Source organism: Dromiciops gliroides, chromosome 6 (genome assembly GCF_019393635.1).
Source record: "Dromiciops gliroides isolate mDroGli1 chromosome 6, mDroGli1.pri, whole genome shotgun sequence".
Taxonomy (NCBI): domain Eukaryota; kingdom Metazoa; phylum Chordata; class Mammalia; order Microbiotheria; family Microbiotheriidae; genus Dromiciops; species Dromiciops gliroides.
Genome location: NC_057866.1, coordinates 239,207,941 through 239,235,303, shown reverse-complemented (window position 1 = coordinate 239,235,303; position 27,363 = coordinate 239,207,941). Strand labels below are relative to the sequence as shown.

The window sequence follows — 27,363 nt, the reverse complement described above, 5'->3', positions numbered from 1 at the left end:
TGAGAGTCGTGAGTTCAAAGTGCAATCTGATTTACCAATTCCTAAATAGGAACAGGTTGCGTTTCCTTCTAGAGATAATATACATCTGAAAAGTGCCAAAGAATTTTATGATAAAACAGGGATAATCAGATTTAAATTTTTTAAAGGAAAAATTCTCAGTTGAACCTTAAGGAGATTTTGTTTTCTTTGATGTGTAGATTGTGCTGATTTTGGTGTAAGGAGAGTGGTAGATTGAGTGAAGGGACAAGGGACAGCATGTCTTTTAGAGAGAAAGAGATAGCTGGACCTTCCCATACTAGCACAAAGTGAATATGAGCTTGTCAAAAATTCATAGGTCTGGCAATTCTCATCTTCAAAGGACTGCATTATTTCCTTTCCATCAACATTTTTGTTGTTGTTGTTGTCTGATTCCTTTTGTGTAAAAGTCTTGAAGGAATGGAAAATATAATGCATTCACAAGAACTTTAGTTGAACCTAGTCCGAGGGAGAGGTGAGAGTTGAGAGCTGCTTTGAAATTGCCCTGCTTGTTTAAGGAAATTGGAAGAAAAATGGGGCATGAGAAAACCACAAATCAGTTTGACTTAGCAAGGGGGAGTGGATGAAACTAGTCACCACAGGAGGAAAAGGGTAACTAAATCCTGCAATTTATCAAGCCTTCATGAAGTCTTAAAAAACTCCACAAATATATTCTTTTTCTAAAGGACATGTAAGATCTGCTACATTGCCCAGTGCTGTGGTGAAGCCTAGAATCAACCCACTGCTGTTTCCAGCTTTTGAAAAATAATATAGTGCTATTGTCCACACACACTACTTCTTCTGACAAAATAGGTTTTTTAAAAAGAAAAAATACATTGTTTTATGATACACATCATGCCTCCAATTCACACACACACCCCTTTTCTCCAATACTTGATCTTGTGACAAAGTTTTTTTAAAAAGTTAGAATTTAAAACTCAAAACTTTAAATAAAAATGTTAATTAAAATAAGTAAAACCACTATGTATGTCAGTACAACATTTAGGATTTGTATCCCCATTCTCCCTTAATTCTAAGTCAACACCCATAGGGGTGGTCCAAAAAAACCTATGGGGATGGTGAATGAGGTCATAGGGGAATAGACTGATACTTATCCATCAACAGTGGGAAATTGATTTTATGATAGCTCATGATTCTGGAACTGGAAGAGCCGGAAAGTACATGTTATGATGATGAGAAGGTTGCAGATCAAGTTTTAGAGGAGATGGCTTGAGAAGACTGAATGAAGTGATTCATAGCTAGGGCTTTCCTGAACTAGTATTTTTAGAGAGGCAGTCACCAGGAGAGCAGGGCCCCAGGGCAGAAGTTCCTCCATGGTAGTCTCTGGTGTGGCTAGTGAATTGTTTGACCAAGAGATTGTAGAAGTGGAAGAAGAGAAGGAAAGAGAAAGAGGGACAGGTCATTCACTCACTCTCCTCTTTTACCTCCACTAGTCTATTTTCAGTCGTTAATTTTTTTTTCCTGATACAAATTAAGATGAGCATTGGCTATATTTTGTTTTATTTTTAAAGTGTTATAACTGAGCATTTTTCAGTGACTAAAAAGCAATAGAAAATTAGGAAGTTGGACTAGATATCTTCATTACTAAATCCTCTGTTTATAGTCATTAAAATGACCACTAAGGCCAGCTCTAGATCTCTGATCCTAAGAACATGTTAATTTGTATTGATCATTTAAGAATTTTCCTTCCCCACCCCATGTTACCATGATAGTTCATTGTTTATTTTACAGTAATATAGTAACAGCCCTTTTTCCACCAAACATTTTTGTTTGTTTGTTTGTTTGTTTGTTTGTTTTGGAGAGGGAAGAATACTGTTTGGACAAAAAATATTCTATGTTTTGGTCTTTACATTCTAAATTTCTTATATAATACATTTTTTTAATTATTCACTTACTAGGTGTGTGACCCTGGGCAAGTCACTTAACCCCAGTTGCCTCACCAAAAAAAAATGATTAAGCACCTACCATAGCGAGAAAGTCCAATCACACACATACACACACACACACATACAATTGCCCTCAAGATAAAATACAAACTCTTCTGTTTGGCATTTAAAGACCTTGGCAATCTGGTTCCGAGCCTATCTTTCTAGGATGAGTGTACATAGTTCTCCCATATACACTCTATGCTCCAGCCAGCTAAGCATTTCTTTTGCTATTTTCCCATATAATACATCCTGTGTCCCATCTCTTTGCCTTTGTGCAGGCTCTTCCCTCATGTATGGAATCTTCTACCTTGTTACTTTTTCCTCTCTGTACCTAGCTCCCTACTTTGCCTCTTTGTACCCTAGCTCCTTTCTATGGTGCTTCACTGCTTTTCTTGATCTCCCCAACACTCTCAGATATCACTGTCCCTCACTCCCATCATTGAGTATTTATTTGTATGTAGCCTACTATAGGCAGATGGGGGGATAGTGCAGAGGAGAAATCAAATATTTTGGTGTGGGCAGGTCAGCAGGGTGGTTCAGTAGATAGAGTGCTAGGCCTGGAGTCAGGAAGATCTGAGTTCAAATGTGACCTCAGATACTTACTAGCTGTGTCACCCTGGCAAGACATTTAATTTCTATTTGCCTCACTTCCCCACTGGAGAAGAAAATGGCAAATAACTTCAGTATCTTAGCCAAGAAAACCCCATTGACAGTATGGTCCATGGGGTCACAAAGAATCAGACATAAATGAACAACAATAGCCTACTTGTCTATCACCATATTTTATACATTTTGTATGGAAATTCCTTGAGAGCAGGAATTGTATCACTTTGATACTTGTCTTCCCAGCACTTAGCACAATGACTGGCCCAAAATAGCCCCTTAATAAATGCATGGTGATTGAGAATTTAATCATAAAATAACATTCAAGGTTAAATGTATTATTTCTCTTCTAAAAAGGTTCATTGTCTTTGAATTATACCAGAGTTTTAGAACAACTTGGATGCTTATTTTTTAGGTTTCTATAAAATACAATTTCATGAGTGCCAGAGCCTTTAAGATGTTACAAAATGCAGTCTTTATCTGGGGTGTCAAGGTAGATTTAGGTCTTGAAAAGGAGTTTTTTTCATCTTATACAAATAACTCTCCCCTTTCAACTCCATGTAAATAGGGCAAGCTGTGTTCTAAATGACAAAGAATGCCCAAAGGGGACTTTGGAATGAATAGCTTTAACCAAAACTATTTTATCCTAAGCCTTGTCCAGCTTTAATTAGTTATATGGGTTAAAGGGGCTAGGAAAAGGGTCAAGAGCCTGAAGCAAATTCGGGACTAATGTGTCAAAGGAAAGTGAAGTCTTGCACTGAGTAGGAAGTACTGCTGCTTGGAGGTTTAATAACTATCTGACCTCGTGTCAGCCATGATGTCTACTAATGACAGCTGGTGAAGAAATGGTACACGCTTACCAATCCAGGCTTCTATTGCAGGTAGCTTAAACTCTAGCCATCTAGTCTATTCTATTATCTTTAAAAGTTAATTCTATTTGGCAGCTAGGTGGCACAGTGAATAAAGCACCAGCCCTGGATTCAGGAGGACCTGAGTTCAAATCTGGCCTCAGACATTTGACACTTACTAGCTGTGTGACCCTGGGCAAGTCACTTAACCCCCATTGCCCCACCAAAAAAAAAGTTAATTCTAGAAGAATAGCAGCTGCACTCTCCAAAAGAACTACTGAGCCATAAGGACGCCAGCTCTGGAGGCATAGGTTCAAATCACACTTCTGATGTGTGCCTGGATGAGTCACTTAAACTCCTTGGGGCTCAGTGTTCCCATCTACCAAATGGGATGGTTGAACTAGATGGCCTCTGAGACCCCTTTTAGTTCTAGATGTAGGGTTCTTATGTTCTTCTGATCACAGGTTTCCCTGTATACCATACCTGAGTAAATCTTTGGTAAAGCTATCTTAAAATGCCAATGTCTCCTGTATAAAGCAATAAGAACAGCAGAAAGTATTCTCTCTTTTCTCATATTTTTCTTTTTTTTTTTTTGCAGGGCAGTAAGGCTTAAGTGACTTGACCAAGGTCACACAGCTAGTACATGTCAAGTGTCTGAGGCCGGATTTGAACTCAGGTCCTCCTGAATCCAGAGCCAATGCTTTATCCACTGTGCCACTTAGCTGCCCCCTCTCATATTTTTCTAGAGCACTTTATCTAGAGCCTTCCTTTGTCTCTTTAGCATGGTATCTTATATTATAGTTCTCTGTGTACTAAATACACATTGTTCTAAGCTTGTGTAATATTATTAAAGGAGGGTATATCTAATAAGTCAAATTTTAGAGTTTTGACAAGAAAAGGTTTATGTGAAGCTCAATACTTAGTAAAATCAAAGATAACTTAAGTCTTCTGTCACCCCTGGTGGGGAAGTTGGGATGATATTTATGCCACCCAAGGGCCTAAGACATGTTTCACATATCCATTGACAGAAATATCCAGACTCTTAAGTCAATTCACTTCCATATAAAAAGTGTTTATTACACATCTATTATGTGCAGTGGAAAAATGTTTATACGTGCACACATGCGCGTGCACACACACACACACATATATGGGGGGGGCGGGGCAATGAGGGTTAAGTGACTTACCCAGGGTCAGACAGCTAGTGTCAAGTGTCTGAGGTCACAGTTGGACTCAGGACCTTCTGAATTCAGGGCTGGTGCTTTATCCACTGCACCACCTACCTGCCCCCCCCCCAACATAACTGCCCCCATTGTTTAATATTTTAAAAGAAATTAAATGGGGAAATGGGAATAATCAGTTTTTTTGTTATTTTGATAGCCTTCTAGGACAGATATTTCTAAGTTTTCTCCATATACTCAAAAGCATGCTAATGATCCAAATTCATACTCTGTTTCACAACTCCAATAGTTTATTATTTAAAGCCAAATGCCCTTGGCATTCCCTAGAGACATGCCAGCAAGCAGTATAAATATAAGCCAAAATATGAAGTTAGGTAATTCTACTATTACATTAGCCAAAGAAATAGAGTTCACCCTTCTAAAACATCCCAAATGAGCAACTTCTTTCCTGCAAAAGACTTCTCACACTTAGTAAAATTTTCTAGACATGTTATTAATTACCCATTCTATATATTATAAGGACTATGTTTCTAACTCCAAAATAACTTAAGCAAATTCCTCTAAGGAGCTCCCATAGTATTTACAAAACTCTGATCAGAATTTCAATGAATTCATGTCTACTACAACATATTTTAAATTTTTGATCTGGATTTTTTTAAAAAATTTGAACATTTGAGAAAAGATAAACCTTGAAAATGCCCATATCTGCCCTCTTTAGCATTTTCCTCTGGATTTTTTCCTTCAAGTTTTCACCATTTACAAGTATAAAGTTTCATAGTAATCAGAGCTCATCCTGAGCTCTTCTAAGTTTAATCCTGTACACCTTAGTGAGGAATTCACACACACACACACACACACACACACACACACACACACACACACACACACTGGTTCCCTATCAGTTGAATGATGTATTGTCACTGGATTGCGATGACATTTTTGTAGTGCTGGGTGGCTACAGTCAGTGGTGCTGGTACTGTCTTTTGTATTTTCAGTGTGAACACTTACATCTCAGAAATTGACAAATACTACAAATCAGGGTTTAGTTTATTGCTTTATTGATTTCTAGATGTAAGATAGTGATGGAGAAAATGTTAATAATGCAGATTAAACTTAGAAGTATCTGTGCATACACTCTCCTCCACCAGAAAGCTGGTTGTTAGATATTTACCAGCATGCCTTTGGTTGTGGTAGACTTAGAAGATCTGGATCTGGATCTTTATTTCTCTGCTTTTTAGATGTGCAAAATCAGACAAATCACTTAAACTCTTTGAGCTTCAGTTTTGTCACCTATAAAATGAGGGTTATAATACCTTTTTTTTTTGTGGGGCAAGGGGGGTTAAGGGACTTGCCCAGGGTCACACAGCTAGTAAGAGTCAAGTGTCTGAGGCCGGATTTGAACTCAGGTACTCCTGAATCCAGGGCCAGTGCTTTATCCACTGAGCCACATAGCTGCCCCCCTTATAATACCTTTTTAACTACCTCAGATTGTTATTGAGAGGATTATAATGAGATATAAATATGAAAACCTTTTAGAAATTATGAAGTGTTATGCAAATGTGACTTTTTTATTCTTTATCCTTTTCTGAAAAAAATGTCTACATGTAGTTGAGATGTTTTTGAATATTATTTATGTCACAAAACATTTCCCATTTTGGCTTTGATTTTCTCCTGAGAAAGGTTATACGAGGGAAAACGAGACTTCGTGCTTCTTGCATACTGTAGTCACTCTTGCATAGGAGAGAAGTATTAATTCCTTGACCTTGAGAATGACTCTAACCCAAGAAACACTTAATCAGAGTTATTGCTTCAAAACATTGTCTTCTTGTAATCATGGGCATTTTCCAAAAAATAAAATAAAATCACATCTAAGTTTAAACTTTCTTATCTAATATGTCCTTGCTAACAGGGACTAGACCAATGATTCAAAATGCAGAAACAGCTGGGAACCAAAAGATGAAGTTTGGAAATATTGTTCCATGCAACAATCACCTGAAATAGGATGTCTGGCAATTCCATTCATCCTTTTTTAGCTATTAAATACTTGCCATGCATAAATTAGTCATCTATGCATAAATTAGCCCTCAGATTATATTGTTCAAGATTGTCAGTATTCATGTTAGTTAGTAAAACCTTCTGATATTCTAAAAGGATAAATTAAACCCTCTGAAGGGAAAATAAAGCCTTTCACCTTTCTTTGTATGCCCAATGCTTAACTCAGTTCCTGGCACAGAGTAGGTGCTTAATAAATGCTTATGCATTGACTAACTGATTGCTAGTGACAACTTTTAATGCCTTCTGGTTTGGAAAGCTCTTTCTCACCACTCCATGAAACAGGTAGTGAAAGTATTCTTGCCTGTGTTTTACAAAGGACAAAATTGAGACTCAGGAGAGTTGACCTTATTAGTAATTATATAGGTAGAATCCAAAAATGAGTCCTTACTCCAAGACCAGGATGCTTTTTACTATCCTGTATTGTTTCATTATTTGTTTGGGGTTTTTTCGTTTTGTTTTGGTTTGGTTTTCGTGAGGCAATTGGGGTTAAGTGACTTGCTCAGGGTCACACAGCTAGTAAGTGTTATGTATCTGAGGCTGGATTTGAACTCAGGTACTCCTGACTCCAGGACCGGTGCTTTATCCACTGAGCCACCTAGCTGCCCCTGTATTGTTTCATTATTAATGAACTTGAAGTTAAGAAGGAACACATTGCTGGGCAGTGGGGAAGAGTTAGGGGCAGAGAGGAGGGAACCACCCTACCAAGAGTCAGAAGACATGGGTTTTCATCTTAACTATAACACTGATGTGAGCTTGTGAAAGTCAATGAACCTGGGCCTCAGGAACTTTTTTTTTTTATATACTGGAATTTTTTTATTATAGTGGAGTAGAATGCTGGACACAGTTTGGATAATTCCAGTTTTGTTTGCAACATCCAAAGCATCATAGTCTGGAGACAGTTGGACATAGGCCTTCTCTTCATCAGGCCATGTCAGTGTGTTAACCTTGGCCACATCGATGTCATAAAGCTTCTTAAGGCCTTGCTTTTTCTGATGCTTGTTGGCTTTGACATCCACAATGAAGACAAGGGTGTTGTTGTCCTCTATCTTCTTTATAGCAGAATCATTGGTCAAGGGAAACTTAATGAGGGCAGAGTGGTCAAGGTTGTTTCTCCAAGGGGCACTTTTTGAGGGTATTTGGACTGCCTTCGCAGTCTTAGAGTCGAGTCACCGGAAGGTGGGGGATGTTTGGATCTTCTTTTTTTTGTTGTGGCTATGGACACCCTTCAGTGCTGCCTTCTCAGCCTTCAAGGCCTTGGACTTTTCTTCTATCTTGGGAGGAATAACTGCTTCCTTCTTCACCTTTGGCGCCATCTTGGGGGAAAGGCCCTCAGGAAGTTTAATCTGGAAAAATGAATGGACATATCTAGTATAATTGTGTGGCCCCTTCCTACTCTGAAATTCTATTGTCTAAATAATGCCAGAAAAACAATGTTAAAAAATTTTCTTGGAAAATATGAACAATAATTTACTCTATGTGATGGTGTTGGTTTATAAAAATGAAATAATCAATATAAATATAAAAATGAAATTTCCTTTACTTACCATGTTATTTAACTAAAGTAGTGGCAGTCCAGCAGAATCATTTATAGTTGTGGATTTGTGTCTAGTTTTGTTGGGTTTTGTCTATGTTGTATTTCTCATCTGTGAAAATTCTGTATCCTCTTATTAGAATGGAAGCAGATAGAAGACAAGAAATATCTCCTATTTACCTTTGTGTTTCAGTGACTAGTAAAGGTCTTTTCCCTTAATAAATGCTTTATTCGTGTTTTTATTCATTATGTATCATTCTAGTAGAGAGTAAGTTGGCAGAGGACAGGGAATGTCCTACCTTTATCTTTATATCCTCAGTGCCGGACACATAGTAATAAATCTGGTAATAAATACTGGTTGAGAGATTAATTAGAAGCAGCAAATTAAAAGGGATTGTTGTTTTCTTGGATTCATGTCCCACTCTGTGATTCCATTTGGGGTTTCCCTGGCAAAGATACTGGTGTGGTTTGCCATTTCCTTCTCCAGCTCATTCTACAGATAAGAAAACTGAGGCAAATAGGATAGGGTCAAGTAACTTGCCCAGGATCCTCAGGAAGATGATTCTTCCTGGAGTGAGGGGTTTAAAAAAGAAAGCACCCGATCAAAAGTGCAAGGAAGGAGATAGAAAAATGGTCCCTCAAAAATTAGGCAGAAAAAAAATTTCAAAGAATAGCAGTCTGGAGCTATTTAGTGAAGGGCTAAATGTCATCATGTTCTTAAATCATCACAAAAAGAAGAAAAATTTTATTCAGTTCTAAAAAGAAAGGATACATGTAATACATTTGAGACATTTTTTCCAAAATGGGCAAAACTAGAAGAAATTAATCTTTCAAAAGTATATGATGTTTGAGGATGGGGGGATGGGGGTAGGGGTGGAGGTGGGGGTGGGGTACCTGTGTTTTATCTGTATTCTCCCCCAAGTATAATGTAAAGTCTTTGAAAGAAGGGTCAAGTCATGTTTTATTTTTGTAACCCCAGAACCTAGTAAAGTGCACATTAGGAAGGAGAAGAAAATGAGCATTTATGTAGCACCTACTGTATGCCAGGCACAACCTTAAACACTTTTTTACAACTATCTCATTTGATAAATTAATACCTGTTAAATATGCAATGCCTCATTTCTGACTGTGTCCAATAAATGTGGGTCTAGCATTTAGCTAGAGGGTCTAGACTCTCTTCAAGGAAAGTGGATCAGAACCTTCTCTCTAATGTACAGTATGAAAGACTTCTCTGAGGCATGGAAAGCAGAGGTGATTTGCCTAGGATCAAAGCCAGTATGTATTCGTGGGAAAACTTGAATCCAGGTCTTACTGAATTCAGAGGTGGCTATCTGTCTACATACAGTGCTGCTTACCTATCCTTAACATATCCTTAGTAAATGTATTTAAAATAAAAAGTTAGCTACTATATATGCCACTACATTCATTTCTGTTATATATTTAGGCAGGTATTACTTTTTTAAAAAGAAAAAAAGAAAAATTCTTATAAATTTATTGCATTTTTTTGGTGGAACCTGGTATGTTTTGGTACTGTGTACCAAAAGTTTGTTGTTGTCCTGTCCTTCATTCTTTTTTTTTTTTTTTGGTGGGGCAATGAAGGTTAAGTGACTTGCCCAGGGTCACACAGCTAGTAAATGTTAAGTGTCTGAGGCCAGATTTGAATTCAGGTCCTCCTGAATCCAGGGCCGGTGCTTTATCCACTGTGCTACCTAGCTGTCTGCTGTCCTTAATTCTTGAAAAGGACCATGACTTTGGGGTGATGGTGATGTCATGACTTGTACTGAATTGGTTTTAAGTGAGGGAGGTCTGTGCAAGGTCACTAATCTCACTCCTACAGAGCCATCTGGGTCCAGTGGCAAGATATACATCAGAATGATTGGAGATGCCCCAGATGATTAAGGAAATTAGGATTAGGTTAAGTGACTTGCCCAGGGTCAGTCAGCAAGTGTCTGAGGTGAGATTTGAACTCAGGTCCTCTTGACTCCAGAACCAATGCTCTATCCACTGTGCCACCTAGCTGCCAAACATTTACCTTACTGAAGAATGCATTAATATGTATTCCACACAGCAAAGCCCAACATTTTTCCTTTCAGAATCCATTTTAATCAAAACATTAAAAATAAGCCAAGGTCTCATACAAATAGTTAATCTCTATTGCTTTTGTTGAATTATCTCCCTGATGGATGAGTAGAGAGCCAAAAGCAGATAAAATTAGCTTTACATTCATTCTTAAATTGCTCTGATATCATCTGGAAGCAAGTTCCATTTTTGAAGTGTATGTTTCAGGTCTTAGACAAAGAGATAATTGTCCTATATTTTATGATATAAGCTATCATAGTTTAAGTGTTGTGATTCAGTAATATAGAGTCATGTATTAAGTTGATGAAAATTAAAGCCTGCTATAAGACAATAAAACTAGCAACCTCAAGCTTCACAGATTGATGTTCAGAGCAGAGTATTTTCCTATAGAGAATTAGAATAGGAATATGAAAAAAGATACTCTACACAGATCTGTCTTCTCACATAGAAGTAAACAGGTTATGTAAGGTTTCCCCAAAGATATGTAGATATAGATAGATGCATATATGCATATATATTTAAATTCTAAGAAAAACACTGCCAAGAACCAAGGTATTAGCTTAATCTAATATCAAAATTAAAACATGACACTATGTAAATGTCACCTTTTGCTTTTCTAGTAAGGTGAGAAAAGCAAAGGCGGGAGTCAAAGGGAAGTCAGAGGGGCGAGAGAAGAGTTCAATATTACATCTAACATAAGTAAATCCTGATTAAATGTACAGTGCAAAAATGACTTGGGTAAATTTGCTTCCCTAATTTGAATAAATTATACGTGCAAAGCCAGTTTCAGAGTTTCATTAATCAGGTCCTTTGTCCAGATAGTATAAAGCCATCAATGACAGCAGCTGGGTTCTACATTTATACACAATGTAATAATTTAGGATGACTTTGTCATGTTACCAGAAATAAGCTCACAGTTTGAGGCTGTTGTTCACAAACTGAGTTTCTATTACGAAGCCCACAAAGGAATGCTTCCAATAGTTTTATTGAATGAGAGACTGAGAAGTGAATGTGACATACTGATATAGCCAGTGAAAAATGGGATAGTGCTTTACTTGGTTAATGTTTTGCCATATAACCTCAGTGGGGAGCTTAGAGCTGACCCCTTTGTCATTCATTTACTTGGATTTCATGCTAGGTGTTGTTAGCTTCAGCCCAAGGCCAAGTTGTAAAAGTGCTCACCATTGGAAAGTCAATTGGTAGTTTTTAAAAATATTCTCATTTGGGGGAACTTTTTTCTCTATTTCTGCAAATTGAATAATCCCCCAATGACCTGAAAGAGTTAATTTGTCCATGATATGGATTTTTACCAATTTGGTATCAGAGCAATGAAATATTAGCGAAGAAACACCCAAGAGGAAGATAATGATGCTTATTTTAATCCAAATCTTGAGAATAATTCTCAAACAATTTCATTTAGACATACTTACATATTTACATATATACTCTTCTATAAGTAATTTAAATCTGATTTTTAAACCAAAAGATAATAAAGTAGTGATCTTTTGCAAAACAGCTAATCATAAATTAGTACTTATATGATAATTATTAATTTATATGGTACCTTAAGATTTAAGAAGGGATTTCCTCACAGCTCCAGAGAGATGACTATGAAGTTTCAGATCATCTACAATCCAAACAGCATAAAATATTATCCCGATTTTATAGATGAAAAAATTGGATTTCAAAAAAATTGTCACTTACCAAAGGTCACCAAGTAAAAACAAAAAACTTATTGCAGAACTGATTTCCTCTGACCAATAAGGCTAATGAAAAATAACTCTATTTTCTCTCATATTAATTATTGTTCTATATTTGTTGCTATTGGCCTATATCAAAATGATAATGAAATTGAAAGTAATGAAAAATATTGCAATGAGACACTACAAGATTCTAAAATGCCTACCAAATCATCAAAGAAAGATTGCCTTTTGTACAATATAGTTTGGTTTTTTTGTTTGTTTGTTTTTCTGGGGCAATGAGGGTTTAGTGATTTGCCCAGGGTCACACAGCTAGTAAGTGTCAAATGTCTGAGGTCATATTTGAACTCAGGTCCTCGTAAATCCTGGGCCAGTGCTTTATCTTACTGCCCCCTATACAACATAGTTTTAATGTTAAGTAATGCTATTATTATCATTCTTTTAGAAAATTGGCAATCTATGTGTGACATAATATTAACAATTAACTTGATTATTTGATTAACCAGCATGTACTATTGACCTACATTGTTGAAGGTAATTACCTAATAGGAATACAGCCATTATGCTGCCATTACAACAATCATCCTTCCCTTTTCAAGTAAGGTGGAATGTCAGATTGTAGAGGTGTGTACCTCTCTGACATTCCACCATACTTGGGTTAGAGATACCAAATACTAAATGTGATGAATTTGGTAGGCAGTTATTTGATTATTTTAAATAGAGAAAATATCCATGGAATTGTAAAGGTTCTCAGAATAACTTCTTTATTTCCTTAGGTGAAGACAGTGAACATAAAAATTATGTAAGGATGAATGCCATTGTTGTAGCTTTCATCTTTAAATTCCAATATCTGAATATTAAGGTCAATAATGCCATATGCTTGAAAGAAGGAGCCAAAACTTTTCCAAAATAGAGTGCCAACCTGATCTTCCAGCATGCACTTGATTAGGAAGGCAGCTGTAACAGTGCTAACCATGCTGCAGAGTTGTGGGGTTTGGAGTGTTGCTCACCCTTTAATGAATCAGGATGAGTAACAAGACATAATTAGGAAGAGAGGTGAGGAAAGGGTATTGTGACAGTGAACAACCTATCCACTGCTGTGGCTTCATTCCATAGGTTACCAATCTTTGGTCTACAGCAGGACTTCTTAAAGTTTTTCCATTCATGACCCCTTTTTGCCCCAGGGATATTTTTAAGGAACCCCAAGTATAGAGCTATATATAATGAAATACATAATGTTTTACTGTTGCCAAATTTTTCACAACCCCCACCTTCAGTTACCCACCCATATAGGGTCACAACCCACAGTTTAAGAAGCTAGATTCTAAAGCATGGTTTCTAGGGAGCTAAGTAACAGTGGATGGAATGCTGGACCTAGGGTCAGGAAAACCTCAGTTCAAATGCTGCCTCAGACATTTACTAGCTGTGTGACCCTGGACTAATCTTTTAGCCTTTCTGGCTCCTAGTTTGTTGATCTATAAAATGGTGACAATAATTGCACCAACCTCCCAATGTTGTTGTGAGGATAAGATAAGTTAATGTCTTAAAGTGTTCTGCAAATCTTAAAACACACTATAAATTCTTGCTAGCATGACACTATTTCTCTCATAATTTTCTACCTAAGTTAAAAAGTAAAAACATAAGTCCACATTTACAAATTTGACTTGACAAAAGCAAAAGTAATCGTATTATATTTATTAATTCACTGGATCCATGATCTGATCGACATTGAATACTATTTTCCCAAGTACAGATTGTCGTCTATGCAGAGTGATTCTTCTCACCCAGTGTGGTTCATTTCCATATCTTCCTAGAAATCCTCAATAAATGAACTTTTCAGTGCACTAGAAGCCTTCCTCTTGGCCTTTCTGCATTCCATGGACACCAGGGGGTTGTCCATCTGTTATTGCTCCCTCTGGTCAGCCTCCTTTTCTGAGTATATGTTTTCTGGACTCATATAAACATAGACTGATAATATCCTTTAGTTATAGAGATAACAAAGAGATAATATACTATATTAATTAAAGAAATTAACCATCAAGAGAAAATTCATTCATCCAATTATCCAATAAATATGCATTAAGAACACTTAAGAGGCAACATTAGAGTTTCCAGTTTTTAAGAACTAGAGATGTTTTTTTTAAAGGCAGTCTTTTATAAGCAGAATGAATTTCATGAAAATTATCTGAAAATAACATTTTTATATCCAAATTTTAAATGCTAGAAATTGTCATTTTATTAAGCAGACTAAAAATGAAAAACATTAACAACTTCAAGTAAATAATAAGTGACTTTTCTTTTTCTTGTTTTTTCAATAATTCTTTTTAAATTTTTTCCATGTTTTTTTTTAAGTAAAATGTGTTTAATTCTTAAGGAAGCATAAAAGTTGGGGGCAGGGAATAGTTCATAGGTATTTCACAAACTGTTCTTCAACAAAACTACATGTGTTTTTAGTCACCAAGAATGAAACAATATTCACTCATCCGAGTCTAATACTTATGTGTGGCTTTGCTAGATTTCATCTATCTGTTACTCAAGTTATACTTGTAAGTACTTACCTTTCTCTTTTATCCACTAATGTCTTATCTTGCCCGCTTTTTTACTGAAAGAAATTCTTCTTGTACTTCATGAATATTTATAATGTACATAATAACACACACATATGTACGCATATACACAGAGGAAACATACAGAGTAAATAAAGGTGCCTAGTACTTAATCCTTTAAAAGACGAGAAAAAGAAAACAGTTTCTCTCCAATATTTTAAGACTGATATTTTTAGTGCTTTATTGATCATTGCCACTGTGAATCATTGGATATAACAATATGTAAGTACTTCAAAAAGCTAGATATAGGAGACCAGATAAGGACTTCAAAATGCCAGCTTCTTGGTGATAGATCTGTCGATAGTTACTGCCCCTCATCTCTTTCCCATCGTGAGTACAATGTAATAATTTAGGATGATTTTGTCTTGTTACCAGAAATAAGCCTTAGCACTCACTGCTAAAGAGGCAGAAATGATGCCTTGATAGAGGCAGAGCAAAACAAAGAAGAAAAATGACCATAATTCCTTGCTGAAATGACATTTAAATTTGTGTGTAAAGAATTCACTCTAGGTAGCTGTGTGACCCTGGGCAAGTCACTTGACCCCAATTGCCTCACCCCCCCCAAAATAAAATTTTAAAAAATTTTAATCAAAAAAATAAAAAATAATTCACTATAGGATGTTTTGTGTTCTTTGTGTCTGCTTTTAGGGGATGATTTGTTTGTAGTGTAGTGGAAGTCACTTTATCCACCTCAAGGTCAGACTGGGACAGATGAGAGAAGTCATTAGTGTCAGATAATTATTCAACAACATACATGAAAGGAGTTACACATGGCAGGTAACTCCATGGACAGAAGTCCAATTCACCTATGTCCATCTCCAAAGACAGCAACAACTGGACTAGTGACCAGTATTAACCAGAATGAACTCCAAGGTCCAATGGCATCAAAATGAAACACTGCATATTCCATTATTTGTAATTCTCTTTTAGCCTCTAGTAAATCGATATCCTGTTTATGAAACCTAAGTTATAACTATGTCCCATGACTTTTCCTTATAAGTTAATCTACTTAACACCAATTGGCCTGCTATACTGATCTGGAGAATAAATTGTAGAGTCTGAGCTTCCCCTATGTCTAATAGATGGAAATTGGACACAACTAAGTCACTTATGACATGGCCAAAGAATATTCCTCTTAAATGGAGAGTGTCATATTCTTAACTAATATTAATTAAAATTATAATTTTACTTAAAATATATATAATTTTAGTATAGTTTTTAATTTAATAGTGAGATTTGTAATAACTGAATAATAACAATATGCTAGTAATTTTTTTTTCAACCTAGGCCTGTGATTTCACTGGTGCACAGAACTCCCAATGAGGAAACACCTTTCACTCAAACACCTACTCTGCTATTTATGGTGTTAGAAAGTTGACTGGAGTTTTGAGAGAATAAATCACTTGCCAGGGCTACAGTGTCATTATGTATGAGGCAAGAAGTCAGCCCTGGTCTTCCTGACTCCAGTGTTGTCTTGGGAATCCACATTGCTAGAGATGTCAAACTCAGGGACCTCAGGCTAGACCACAAAATTGAAGAGAACCAAATTCACATTTCAATGGGAAATGTTTAACACAAATAAATAAAAACACAATATGATGTAGATAATACTAATTTGTGGTTTTCCAACTCAATATATAGCCCACAGAGATCCTTTACTATTAGATTTTGACACCATTGCTCAAAGCCGTGCTGTCCCTCTGTGTTGAGGTCAGTGTATATGTACAGTTTATTCACTCTGAAGACATAATTCCAAATTGTTTTCCAGAATTGTTGGACTAATACAAAGTTACACAGGCCTAGGTTCACTAATCTATCCTCCAAAATTTGTAATTTCCCTTCTTTGTTATCTTTGCCAGTCTGATGAGAGAGCAATGTTCATTGATAGTGTGGCTTTCTTCCTTTGAAATCCACCTGGCCATATCCTTTGACCATTTATCCAAATCTTGCTTTTTTATTTCTAGTGGCATTCTATTTCTCTTAAGCTCTTAATATGACATTTTTTAAAAGTTAGCCACAACTGAAAGACAGCCACCATGTTCTGACTCACCTATTTTTTTCTTTTTATTCTCATAGATGATGATTTTTTCCACGAGTTACCAGAAACTTTTCCATCTGACCCTCCTGAGCCTCTGCCACATTTCCTTATTGAGCCTGAAGAAGCTTACATTGTGAAAAACAAGCCCGTGAACCTGTACTGTAAAGCCAGTCCTGCCACCCAGATTTACTTCAAGTGCAATAGTGAATGGGTTCATCAGAAGGATCATATTGTGGATGAGAGAGTAGATGAAACTTCTGGTAAGTGGGAAATGCCAAAATCTAAGGACTTAAAAGATAATTGATCTAAGTTCATCACTTACTTGCTGTTCATCACACTGGTCTCTAAAACTGTTGAACTATAACATAGACATGTACTGATAAAAATCTGTTCATGTGTGGTGATTAACTTGGCCTACATCCTGCAAAATCAAAATGAAATCATGGATCATCACCTGATTTCTGGTCTGAAGAACTAAAGAAAATTCAACCACAGCTTTTATTTTTTGCCCTAAGCTGAGATTTCAAAATTTGGGGAAGTCCTTGGTGTGGAAATGCCCTCTACTAATGCAGATCTATCCCAAATAAAAGGAATAAGAGTTGTGATTTGTATAAAATGTCCCAATTACACATGTTCTTGAATGCCACTTAGATGCAACTGGCACTAAATGAGAAGATGGAGAGGCAGATTCTTACAGGGAAAAAGATGTCTTTGAAATCTAAAGACTTGAGTGCAATTCACAGCTCTGGCACAAATTGCACAGCTCCATCCCAAATTGAGTGTAGTTTCCCCATCTTTAAAATAGGGAGAAGGGAACCTATAATAGCTACTTTACAGGACTGTAGGGAGGCATATTTTGTAAATGTGAGCTACTGTAAGTATCATCCAGTGATTTCCAAGAGTGCATTTAACCAAATGCAAAAGATGCTGGTATGCATACATCTCCAAAATACTGATCTAGAAGTTTGGGGTTGTTGTTGTTGTTGTTGTTGTTTTAAATCTTAAAAGATGGTAGGGATTTAATTCTATAATTCTCTAGCATAACTGACCTATAGCCTTCCTCTGGCCCCAATTAAGAGCCTCATAAAAACTCCATGCCCCATCCATTATCTGAAAGTTATAATAGCTACTAATTGTATGATATTTATTAAGTTCCAGGTACTGTGCTAAATGCTTTACAATTATTATCTCAGGGGGCAACTTGGTGATGCAGTGGATAAGGCACCAGCCCTGGATTCAGGAGGACCTGAGTTCAAATCCAGCCTCAGACACTTGACACTTACTAGCTGTATGACCCTGAGCAAGTTACTTAACCCTCATTGCCCTGCAAAAAAAAAAAAATTAAATATTATTGCATCTGATCTTCACAAAAACCCTGGCAAGTAGGTGGTATTGCTTTCCTCTTTTTTTCCAGATAAGGAAAATGAGGCAAACAGGGATTAAGTGACTTATCCAGGGTTACACAGCTGAGGCAGCATTTGAGGTCTTCCTGACTCCAGGTCCAACACTCACTATACCACCTAACAGGAGTAAGAAGATAGACTAAGTAAAGAGGTTCCAGGTACTCTGGTAGTTGCAGTAAGGGGCCAGTGTTGAGTACAGGTAGCAGCAACATCCCTCAAGTTACTTTGGTCACTTTGTGTTTAACAGTAAATGGGAAAAGGAAGAAGCCCTAGCTGTTCAAATAAGACCAGGGAAGGAATTAGTTGTATCTTGTGGCTCCTCACAGTAATAAGAACCAGTACACAGGAAGCTTAGAAGTAAAAACCAAAACCAGACACACTTCTGTGGTTGGTGGTACCTAAGCCAAGTTATTGTTCATGACTTGATTGAGATCCCTTGAATATGTGCTACCTTTAATATGCTCATCATAAGACCAATTCTTTCAAAGGAGGATTAGATGAAGGGGACTTTCCTGACAGTCCTCCGGATTTATTTGTAGATAAGGACAACTTTCCTAACAGTGATTTAAATTTCATAATATTTCATAATGGGTGATGAAGGGAAGATGTAGAATAACCTTCCGGAGCTTATTTGAATTAGAGAGCTACTTACTTTCCTGGTATGGTTTAAATGTGATCGTGCCTAAAGGCAAGGGAATTGACTAAATGAACTCCTAAGAATTCCTCCCAGGCCTATGGTTTTTATCCTGCTGAATTTCCAAACACAGTCAATAAACTCTTCCCCAGATGAATTATGACAAAGATCAGAGGAGTGCTTCTGGACATTCTTTGCTCACAGCATATCCCAATTGGCTCATTTTTCCTAAATTTAAAAATCAATGAATTCAGATCGGTTCAAAACTTTGGATTAGCCAGAGAAAAGCAGTGGCATAGACCTAAGGGTTATTTTGCTCTCAGATGCTGGATTATGCTAACTGTATAAAGATAAAGTCAAAGGGTTCAAGCATAGAAGAAGAGATTCCAGGGGAACAAAGAAAGCTTTCCTAAAAATGTCTGGTACACATCCATGCATGAGAAACTTCAACTTATAAAGCTAGATTGCAGTAGATATTTGTCATGGTTATAAAACTTGTGCCTCTATGGCATTTTGGTTGCATGTTAGAGAAATACATGAGTTTATTGCAAGCTGATGATTGCAGAAATAACTGGGTATCAGGCAGGAGGGTAGTCCACTTTAGGGAATTGTACCACCACTTGGTCTAATTACTCAAAAAAATAACTCTACCAGATGTCTTGGAAGTCTCAAGTGGACTGAGTTTTATTTGTTTCAGCTCATTTATTTGTGCAGAGTTCAAAAGCACACACTTTTAACAGTGGGTGGGGGAGAGGAAGAAACCAGAACGGCTAAATAAGATCGGAAAGGAATTTTGGATTTGAGTGGCTGCTAGCAGTAATAAGAACTCCTGTACAGGAAGACTGGAATTTGAAAAAATAACATACTTCTGTTATTTAATGCCTGCACCATTATCTTCATGTTACATTGATAATCCACAGGGAAAGATATTTCCTGGTCTGGAAAACATTCTATTCCCCATGTGCTCTTTCCATTCATTAATATTGTGTACACATCATGAATACACCAATATTTAAAAGGACTTTTCAAAACAATTACAGTCTAACAGTTATAATGATAAGCTATTCAGGATAGACTAAACCAAGGTCAAGACATGGGTTCATTCTAAAGTCCCTTCCAGCTCTAAGGATATGGTCCTAAAGGGGAAAAGATTTTTATTTGCTTTCTATATCCTTTATACCATTATACGAATGACTTCCATATCCATATGTTAAGCCTGGTTCCTTCAACCCTAGGATTGAAGCTATAGCTACCTGCTGGACACTTCCATTTAGATGTTTCTTTGGCACAGCATAGTCTATATACAAAACAGACCTCATCTTCTCTCCCTTGCTACTGAGTGGCAGAGTAGATAGAGTGGGTCTGGAGGTAGAAAGACATAAGTTCAAAACCTACTTCAATAGCTTATTAACTGGGCGACTCTGGACATACGGATAAATTGCTTAACTTCTGGCTACTTCAATTTCCTCAGGAGTTACAAAAAGATAATAGCACCTACTTCCCAGGGATATTGTGAGGATCAAATGAGATGATATCTGATAGCACTTAATACAGCATTTGGCAAGTAGTAGGCATTTAATAAATCCTTCCTTCCTTTCTTCTTTCCCTGTTTCCTTCCTTCCTTCCCTTTCCTTCTTCCATCCTCTAAATTTAAAGGCATCATAATCCTTCGATTCATCACCTACCATCCAAGACTATCCTTTATACCTCATCCTGACTATATATTATAGGGCAGCTCCACAACATTTTTCATAATGTCTTTCTCTACTTCATGTTAAAGAAAGCCCCAAAATGGTGTCACAAAGAGTTGGACAAGGCTGAAATGAATCAATAACAAATTCATGTTAAATTCACAGGGTCACTAGCCTAGTTGAGGCTTTTTTCACCTCTCACCTGAACTATTCTAATACTCTGTTCCCTCCCTCCAGCTTTTCCTTTCTCCAATTCACCTTCTACAAAGATGCCTGAGTTATCATCTCAGGGCACAGGTTTTTATCCTCTCTTCTCAACTCAAAAACCTTTGTGACTCCCTCTTGTGTCTAGTTTGGTCTTTTTTTTCCTCTTTTCTGATCTCTACATTTGTCTTTGTATCTCAAGGGTCTAACATAGTACCTATCACATAGTAGGAGCTTAATAGGTTATTCTAATGAAATAACATTTTATATTTATGTAGCACTTCAAGACTTTGTCAAATATATTAAACATAGAATCTCACTTGATTTGCACAGCATCCCTGAGTTAGAAACTTACCAAATACTTTTCTTTTCGACTGTAGAGATGATGAAACTAAGACTTAAAAAGGCCAAGTGAATCTGTCCATTCTCACACAGTGAGTGCTAGAGGTTTGATGAGATGGCAAGCCTTCCTCACCCCAAATCTGGCATCACGTTCATTATACCATAATACAGAATATGGCTTAATGTTACCATAGAAAACGAACCCTATTTTTCTTCTGGGTATCACTACTACATCCAGTAGAAGAATGCCAAGAAGGGGGCAGCTAGATGGCATAGTGGATAGAGTACCGGCCCTGGATTCAGGAGGACCTGAGTTCAAATCCAGCCTCAGCGGCTTGACACTTACTGGCTGTGTGACCCTGGGCAAGTCACTTAACCCTCATTGCCCTGGGGAAAAAAAGAATACCAAGAGAAACATGTGAATATTAGGGAAAAAAATCAGGACTGGAAATAAAATACGTAAAAGTATCTTGCATCATATTGTCTCAAGTTGGACTCAGCTATAATCTTCTCATGCCTTCCTACGATCAAGACCTCAGAATATCAAATGTGCTATATATCAGGACAATTCAAAATAAGTTTTACATCATGAAATAAATTTCCATTAATGAAGATTCCAAGGCTCAAATAATTAGCTAATGAGAAAAAAAAGTCATTTCTCACAAGTTGTGTTTGTTTTTGAGGGAGAAGTCAGAGGGATAGAAACATCTTTCATAAATTCACAATATTAAAGGGCATTTGGGGACATCATCAAGGGCATGAAATTAAACTTACTGAGGGCCTCATTTTTTTATACAGGAAGTATCTCTCCATAGAAAACCAAAAGAAATTGGAAAATGCTGGAGAAAGAGTTCTTAATAAGTCAGAGTTTGTACTAGGTAACCTGGGAATTCCCTTCCAGCTCTTAAATTCTGTGATTCCCTGAAGCTTCCAAGTCTAATCTCTCCCAACAGAGTGCAAGTTGAGTGTAAATAGGGATTATTTCATTCTTTGTATTTTTATGCCCAGTGCCTAGCAAAAACCCTGGCACATGATAGGCACTTAAAAAATTATAATAATGAAAATAATAATTAGCCTTTGTCTAACACTTTAAGGTTAGCAAAGAACTTTACATATGTTGTCTCATATGATCCCCAAAACAACCCTGTGAGGGAGTTGCATTATTTATCAGCATGTTACAGATGAAGAGATTAAGGCTGAGTTAGGTGTGGTGACTCACCCAGGGTCACATGGCTATTAAGTGTCTGAGGCTGAATTTCTATCCACTGTACTACCAAGCTGCCAAGTGCTTATAGGTTGATTGATTAAGAGCTAGATATAGGGAAAGGACAGAAATAAAAATAACAACAGCACTGTCCATTGCAATCAAAATATGATGAGTCACATTAAATATACTGAATAAAAATTATTCCCTCACCCAGAATGATTCTCATTCTGGACAGACACTATGGTGTAGTGGAAAGAACACTTTACGTGGAGTGAAGAGAAATGAGGATTCAAATCCTACCTCTGATCATTTACTGTGGGTGTGACTATAGTAGACATGTTGTGAGCCTATTTATTCACCTGTGAAATGGGGATGATAAGACTTATTTCATAGACATATTTCAAATAAGAAGTCAGGTATACTAAGCATTTTGCCTACTCTCAAGCATTGTTTAATGGCAGATGTTATTATCTTGAACAAATCTTATTATGTTTGGGACATTTACAAGAGTATAAGAATTAGAAAATTACAAAAGAGTGTTTATTGATGCTAGGCCAATAACTTTCATTTAGCTCTTCACCCAGTGACTCTGGGTCTGGTATGTAGCTATGTTACTGTTTTGTGCCAAACTGTTGAAACAACAGTTCTTCCTTGGAAGTCACAGAAAACTAAAACCTTCTACTATGCAGAGCACTTAGGGGGCTATTACATTTCTATTAAAAGCCTAAGAGTTGAATCCACTGAATTTCAATCTATACTTAGGTAATGGCTGCTTGAGATTGGAAATTTTCCAGGTCAAAACTTTGGGGCTTTCCACCTAAAATGCTCAGTTCCTCCTTCAAATTTTTTTTCCACTGAATTCTGATAGGAGCAAAGTTTAGAAACGTGAAGTTTCTTTGAAATTTTAAATACTATGTCATATTTTATAGTTTTTTAAGATTTCCAAAGTCTTCCCCTCCCAATAACCTTGTAAGGTAGGTCATTAAAGTATTCCTCATTGTACAGATGAGGAAACTCTGGATATGAGGTATGGTGATTTCTACAGGATTGTGCAGATTTGATGGGAATTTGAAATTTGATCTCTCTTAACTCCTTATCCAGCATTTTCCCCACTATTCTTTGGTCATGCCAAGGTTATTTTTTTTCCTTTCCTATTTTATTTTCATCACATTTCCAGCCATTAACAAAATGCTATCTGTATGCAAGTAAAATGCAAACAACACAAAATAACTAAGTAACTTCAAAGACAGCATGCAGTGAAAACCGGCCTACTATCTGGCTTTTATCAGGAAAAAAAAAATCTAACTCAGCCTATGTCAGCTAATCACAACCCTTCCATACTCTCATCTTTCTCTCTTTGTAGTTGCTGGCAACACACTGCTACATATCAGATTTTCCAGAAACAGACCTTTCTATCTGTCAAAGCTCATGTCTCTGAGAACAGCCAGAGTCACAAGAATCTTGGTCCAAGTACAACATTTTCCCATTTGGGTTGATTAAAGGTCTTTATTCTAAACAAGTATCAATTATAGAAAGGTAAGCCTAATGGAAAATGCCCAGGCATGGAACTCCTCCACGAGGACGCATATTCCTTCTACATTCACACACAGGTTGGGCGTGAGGGGTGGGGGGTGGGGGAGCTTTCCTAAAAGGGGAGGCCACCCTGCAATAACTTATTGGCTCAGGGATCTGGGGAGCCCTGCTGTGGGGAAATCCTCCCACCACTGTGTGCTCCCAGTCCATTAACTCGATCAGAAACATCTGCTGAACAGAGAAAGGTGAGGCAAAAACAGAGCACCACACCATAAGGTAGGGCATGATCTCCCCGGGGCACACTGCGAAGGCGCAAGGGCCTCCAGACAGAACAGCGCTGGGGACACTCAGGACTCTGGACAGCGCGCCTGGCCTTGGTCTCCCTTGGACCAGCCCCATCACAGTTCACTGATGGAGAGGCTGCTCCTCTCTAGCTGCCATTTTGGGGCAGCAGAGTTGGAGCACCCCGGGGGTCTGCAGAGCTTCTCCTAGCGTGGGGGGTGGAGGGGGGGTGTATCACAAGCCCCACCCAAGGAAAAGCAAAGGCATAGACTGTCTCCCTCCAAACCGGTCTTCCAATCAACAGGGGGCAGTGGAGGGTCTTAGGGCTCCCCCTACATTTGACCAAAGTTATCATCTTTCTATCTCCTGCCTCTCTGCCTTTGTTTCCCCAAGCTTTGAAAGTTCTCCCACACCTCTTGGAATTGTGGGGGGAGAAATCAATACCCTCCATTTTGGGAACAAATCTGGAAACAATTTTTAATTAAACAATTATAGTTCTAAGCATTGCATATTATAGAGGAAAAAAGGGCACTTTTGAAAATCTCTCCTAAGTCTTTATCCAATTCAAGAATAAAGATTGATTAGCTAATAAAATTCAAACAGGGGGACAGAGTCTAAGCATTGATTTAGATTCATCCAACAGAACTATAGTCACCTAATTTTGGAGCACCCTGAAGAATCATTTTCCTAAAACCATTCAATCCCTCTTTTAACCTCTAATGATTTTCTTTTTTTTTTTCTTTTTTCTTATCAAGTCAAAGATAAGCTCTACAGATGCTTTCTTGGTTAAATTAATCAAAGACATTCTTCCTCTTACCCTACTCTAATTCCAGGAGGAGTCTTCCCTAGCCTAATCAGGTCTTTCCCTTTAGAAACTGGTTAGTCCTTTGATAAGAATGATCTGTAATAAGATTTCTTTTGAAATTGGTAGTTAAAGAAAGATGCATACAGTTTCCTATTTAGATTAGACCAAGAACTTGGTCTTTACATTAAATATGTAAACTTTACATTAAATTTTACATTAAAATACTGACCTGATATTATTTTGTAATAAGTGACATAAGAGGAAAAGGGGTAGGGATGGCTTTGTGGACTTCCAAAGAATATAGCTACTATCAAGGCTCATCTCAGTTGAAACTTCCTTCTAGAAGCCTTTCTTTTCCCAGCTATCAGCATCTCCTCCACCACCATCACTGTTATTATTTTTTATATCCTTTATTTACTTATCTATGAACATATACCCCAAAACACATATGACCTCCTTGAGAGTAGGGACTCCCACTTTTATCTTTTTATCTCCAGCATGTACTTAAAAAACACATTTAATTGATTGGTTAATTGTGTCCACTAAGGTAAATCATATGTATGTATGTATGTGTGTATGTATGTATGTATGTATGTATACATGTGTGTAAAATATATTTGTAAATTTGTGTATATATACATATATTTTGTATATGTGCATATACATACAGCTGTGTGTTTATGTATAAATGTGCATATATTTGTATTTTTGTTGTATGCGTGTACATATATGCATATATACAAACATGCACACATACATATGTGTATATATGCACATACCTGTGTGTATACACCTATAAATACACATATATATGTGGGGGGGTGTATACTGACCCATCTTCTGAATTTGATGTAAAAATAGAGTATGGTGAATGGAAGAGTAATTTGGAATCTTTTTTTAAAAATCAGTTTGAGTAATACAAGAAGATAACATAATATTCTATAAAAATATTCATTATAGACTCACAGAAATATTGTGCTGATGACACCACTACTAATAGCAATAGCTAAGATTTGCATAACATTATAAAGCTTACAAAATACTTTAAGTGATTCATTTAATTCTCATACAATCCTGTAGGGGTGTGCTATATTATTATTGTCATTTTACAAATGGGAAAACTGAGACTGAGCAATTAAGTGGCTTAACCAAACCCACACAGTTTATATCCATTACACCTCCTAATAAGTTTCCTTATTGCTTCTTGTAAGGATTCTTCCTAACTTATAACAATATAAACTCACTTTACTTTCACATTATAGGAAAAAAATATAAAGGAAAGTTTGTGAATTCTATTTATATGTTACCAACTAATGTACAAAATTCTAAAAATGCTTTGAATTTCATGTTTTTGTTTTTTTAAAAAAATATCAGTGGCAGTTTTACCTCTCTGAAAGGATTGAAGTTAAATAGTAATGTGCTTTTGTACTAGCAAAGATAAATGTGTACAGAATATGCACATTATTTCATTTTCACCACAGAAGCATTTATTTTGGAATCTGGAAATAAGTGGATTATATATAAATAGAAAAGTGGTAAGCACATCCAGGTAGTCACAAGACCATAATTTCATTGAGTGTTTCTGGTAACATCATAAACCAAGATAAGAGTGGTTAGCAGTTTGTCATAACAGGATATCAAGATAAAATCCCCTTTTATTATTGCTGACTTTTTATTTTTACTTATTCATCCTTACATCCATGAATCATCATCCTTGCCTAAGGAGTTGACATTTTGCTTTCGACTTTGACACTTTATCTATAAGCCTCTCTCTCAGTCTGGCCAAGGTAAAGTGAAGCAGGATCAGAAATAGATGGCACTTCAATTCCTTGATCATTTTCTATAGAAAGTTACATATTTTGATAATTTTTGCTTAGAGTTTCTTCATGACTCTTCTGTATTAGTGCATAAAGCATTACATATATATATATACAAGTACATAAACATATATCCTAAATAATATCATATATATGTCATACATACAATGTAATTATATTTTAAAAGGATGTGGAATTGAACATTTTAAATAGCCTGTATTTATTGAACACGTGGCTGAAAAGATATTGCCAACTAGTTGAGAAAACAATATTACAAGTTGACTTTATCATTTAATTTTATTGAACTATATTTCATTATAGGGAAGCAGAAACCTGTAGAAATTTCATAGCTGTGGATGTTTTTTTTTTTGTTTTTTTTTAGTGAGGCAATTGGAGTTAAGTGACTTGCCCAGGGTCACACAGCTAGTAAGTGTTAAGTGTCTGAGGCCGGATTTGAACTCAGGTACTCCTGACTCCAGGGCCGGTGCTCTATCCACTGCGCCATCTAGCTGCCCCTGTGGATGTTTTTAATGTAAAAAATAGTATGTTTTTCTCTAAAAATTAACATTTAGAGCAATTTTAAATTTTAAAAAATCAATATATAAGATTTTATTTTGCCACAGAGAATAAAGAATTCATATAAACATATCATTTTAATCAATCAATATATGTTCATTAAACCCAATGAAGAGCAATGTAAAAAAATGAAAGTTTATGCTTGAAAAGCTTAGGTTATAGTGGATAGGATAGCATGCAAGCTATACAGATATCAATATATTTTTAAATGAATCCAAAATAAATAGGTAAATACCAGTAGCTGGGGGAAGGGGGGCTTCAAAA

At 36.6% G+C, this 27,363-nt stretch overlaps 1 protein-coding gene and 1 pseudogene across 2 annotated transcripts in view; one reads left to right on the top strand and one right to left on the bottom strand.

Moving 5' to 3' along the window:
* Positions 1-7,964, bottom strand: part of LOC122730909 — a 219,736-nt pseudogene extending 211,772 nt beyond the window's left edge.
* Positions 1-27,363, top strand: part of UNC5C (unc-5 netrin receptor C) — a 428,091-nt gene that overhangs the window by 223,148 nt on the left and 177,580 nt on the right. For both annotated transcript variants that reach the window (XM_043972822.1, XM_043972821.1), the window contains exon 2: positions 16,644-16,865. In XM_043972822.1, the coding sequence (XP_043828757.1) occupies positions 16,644-16,865 (222 nt within the window). The remainder of the gene's footprint in view (positions 1-16,643; positions 16,866-27,363) is intronic.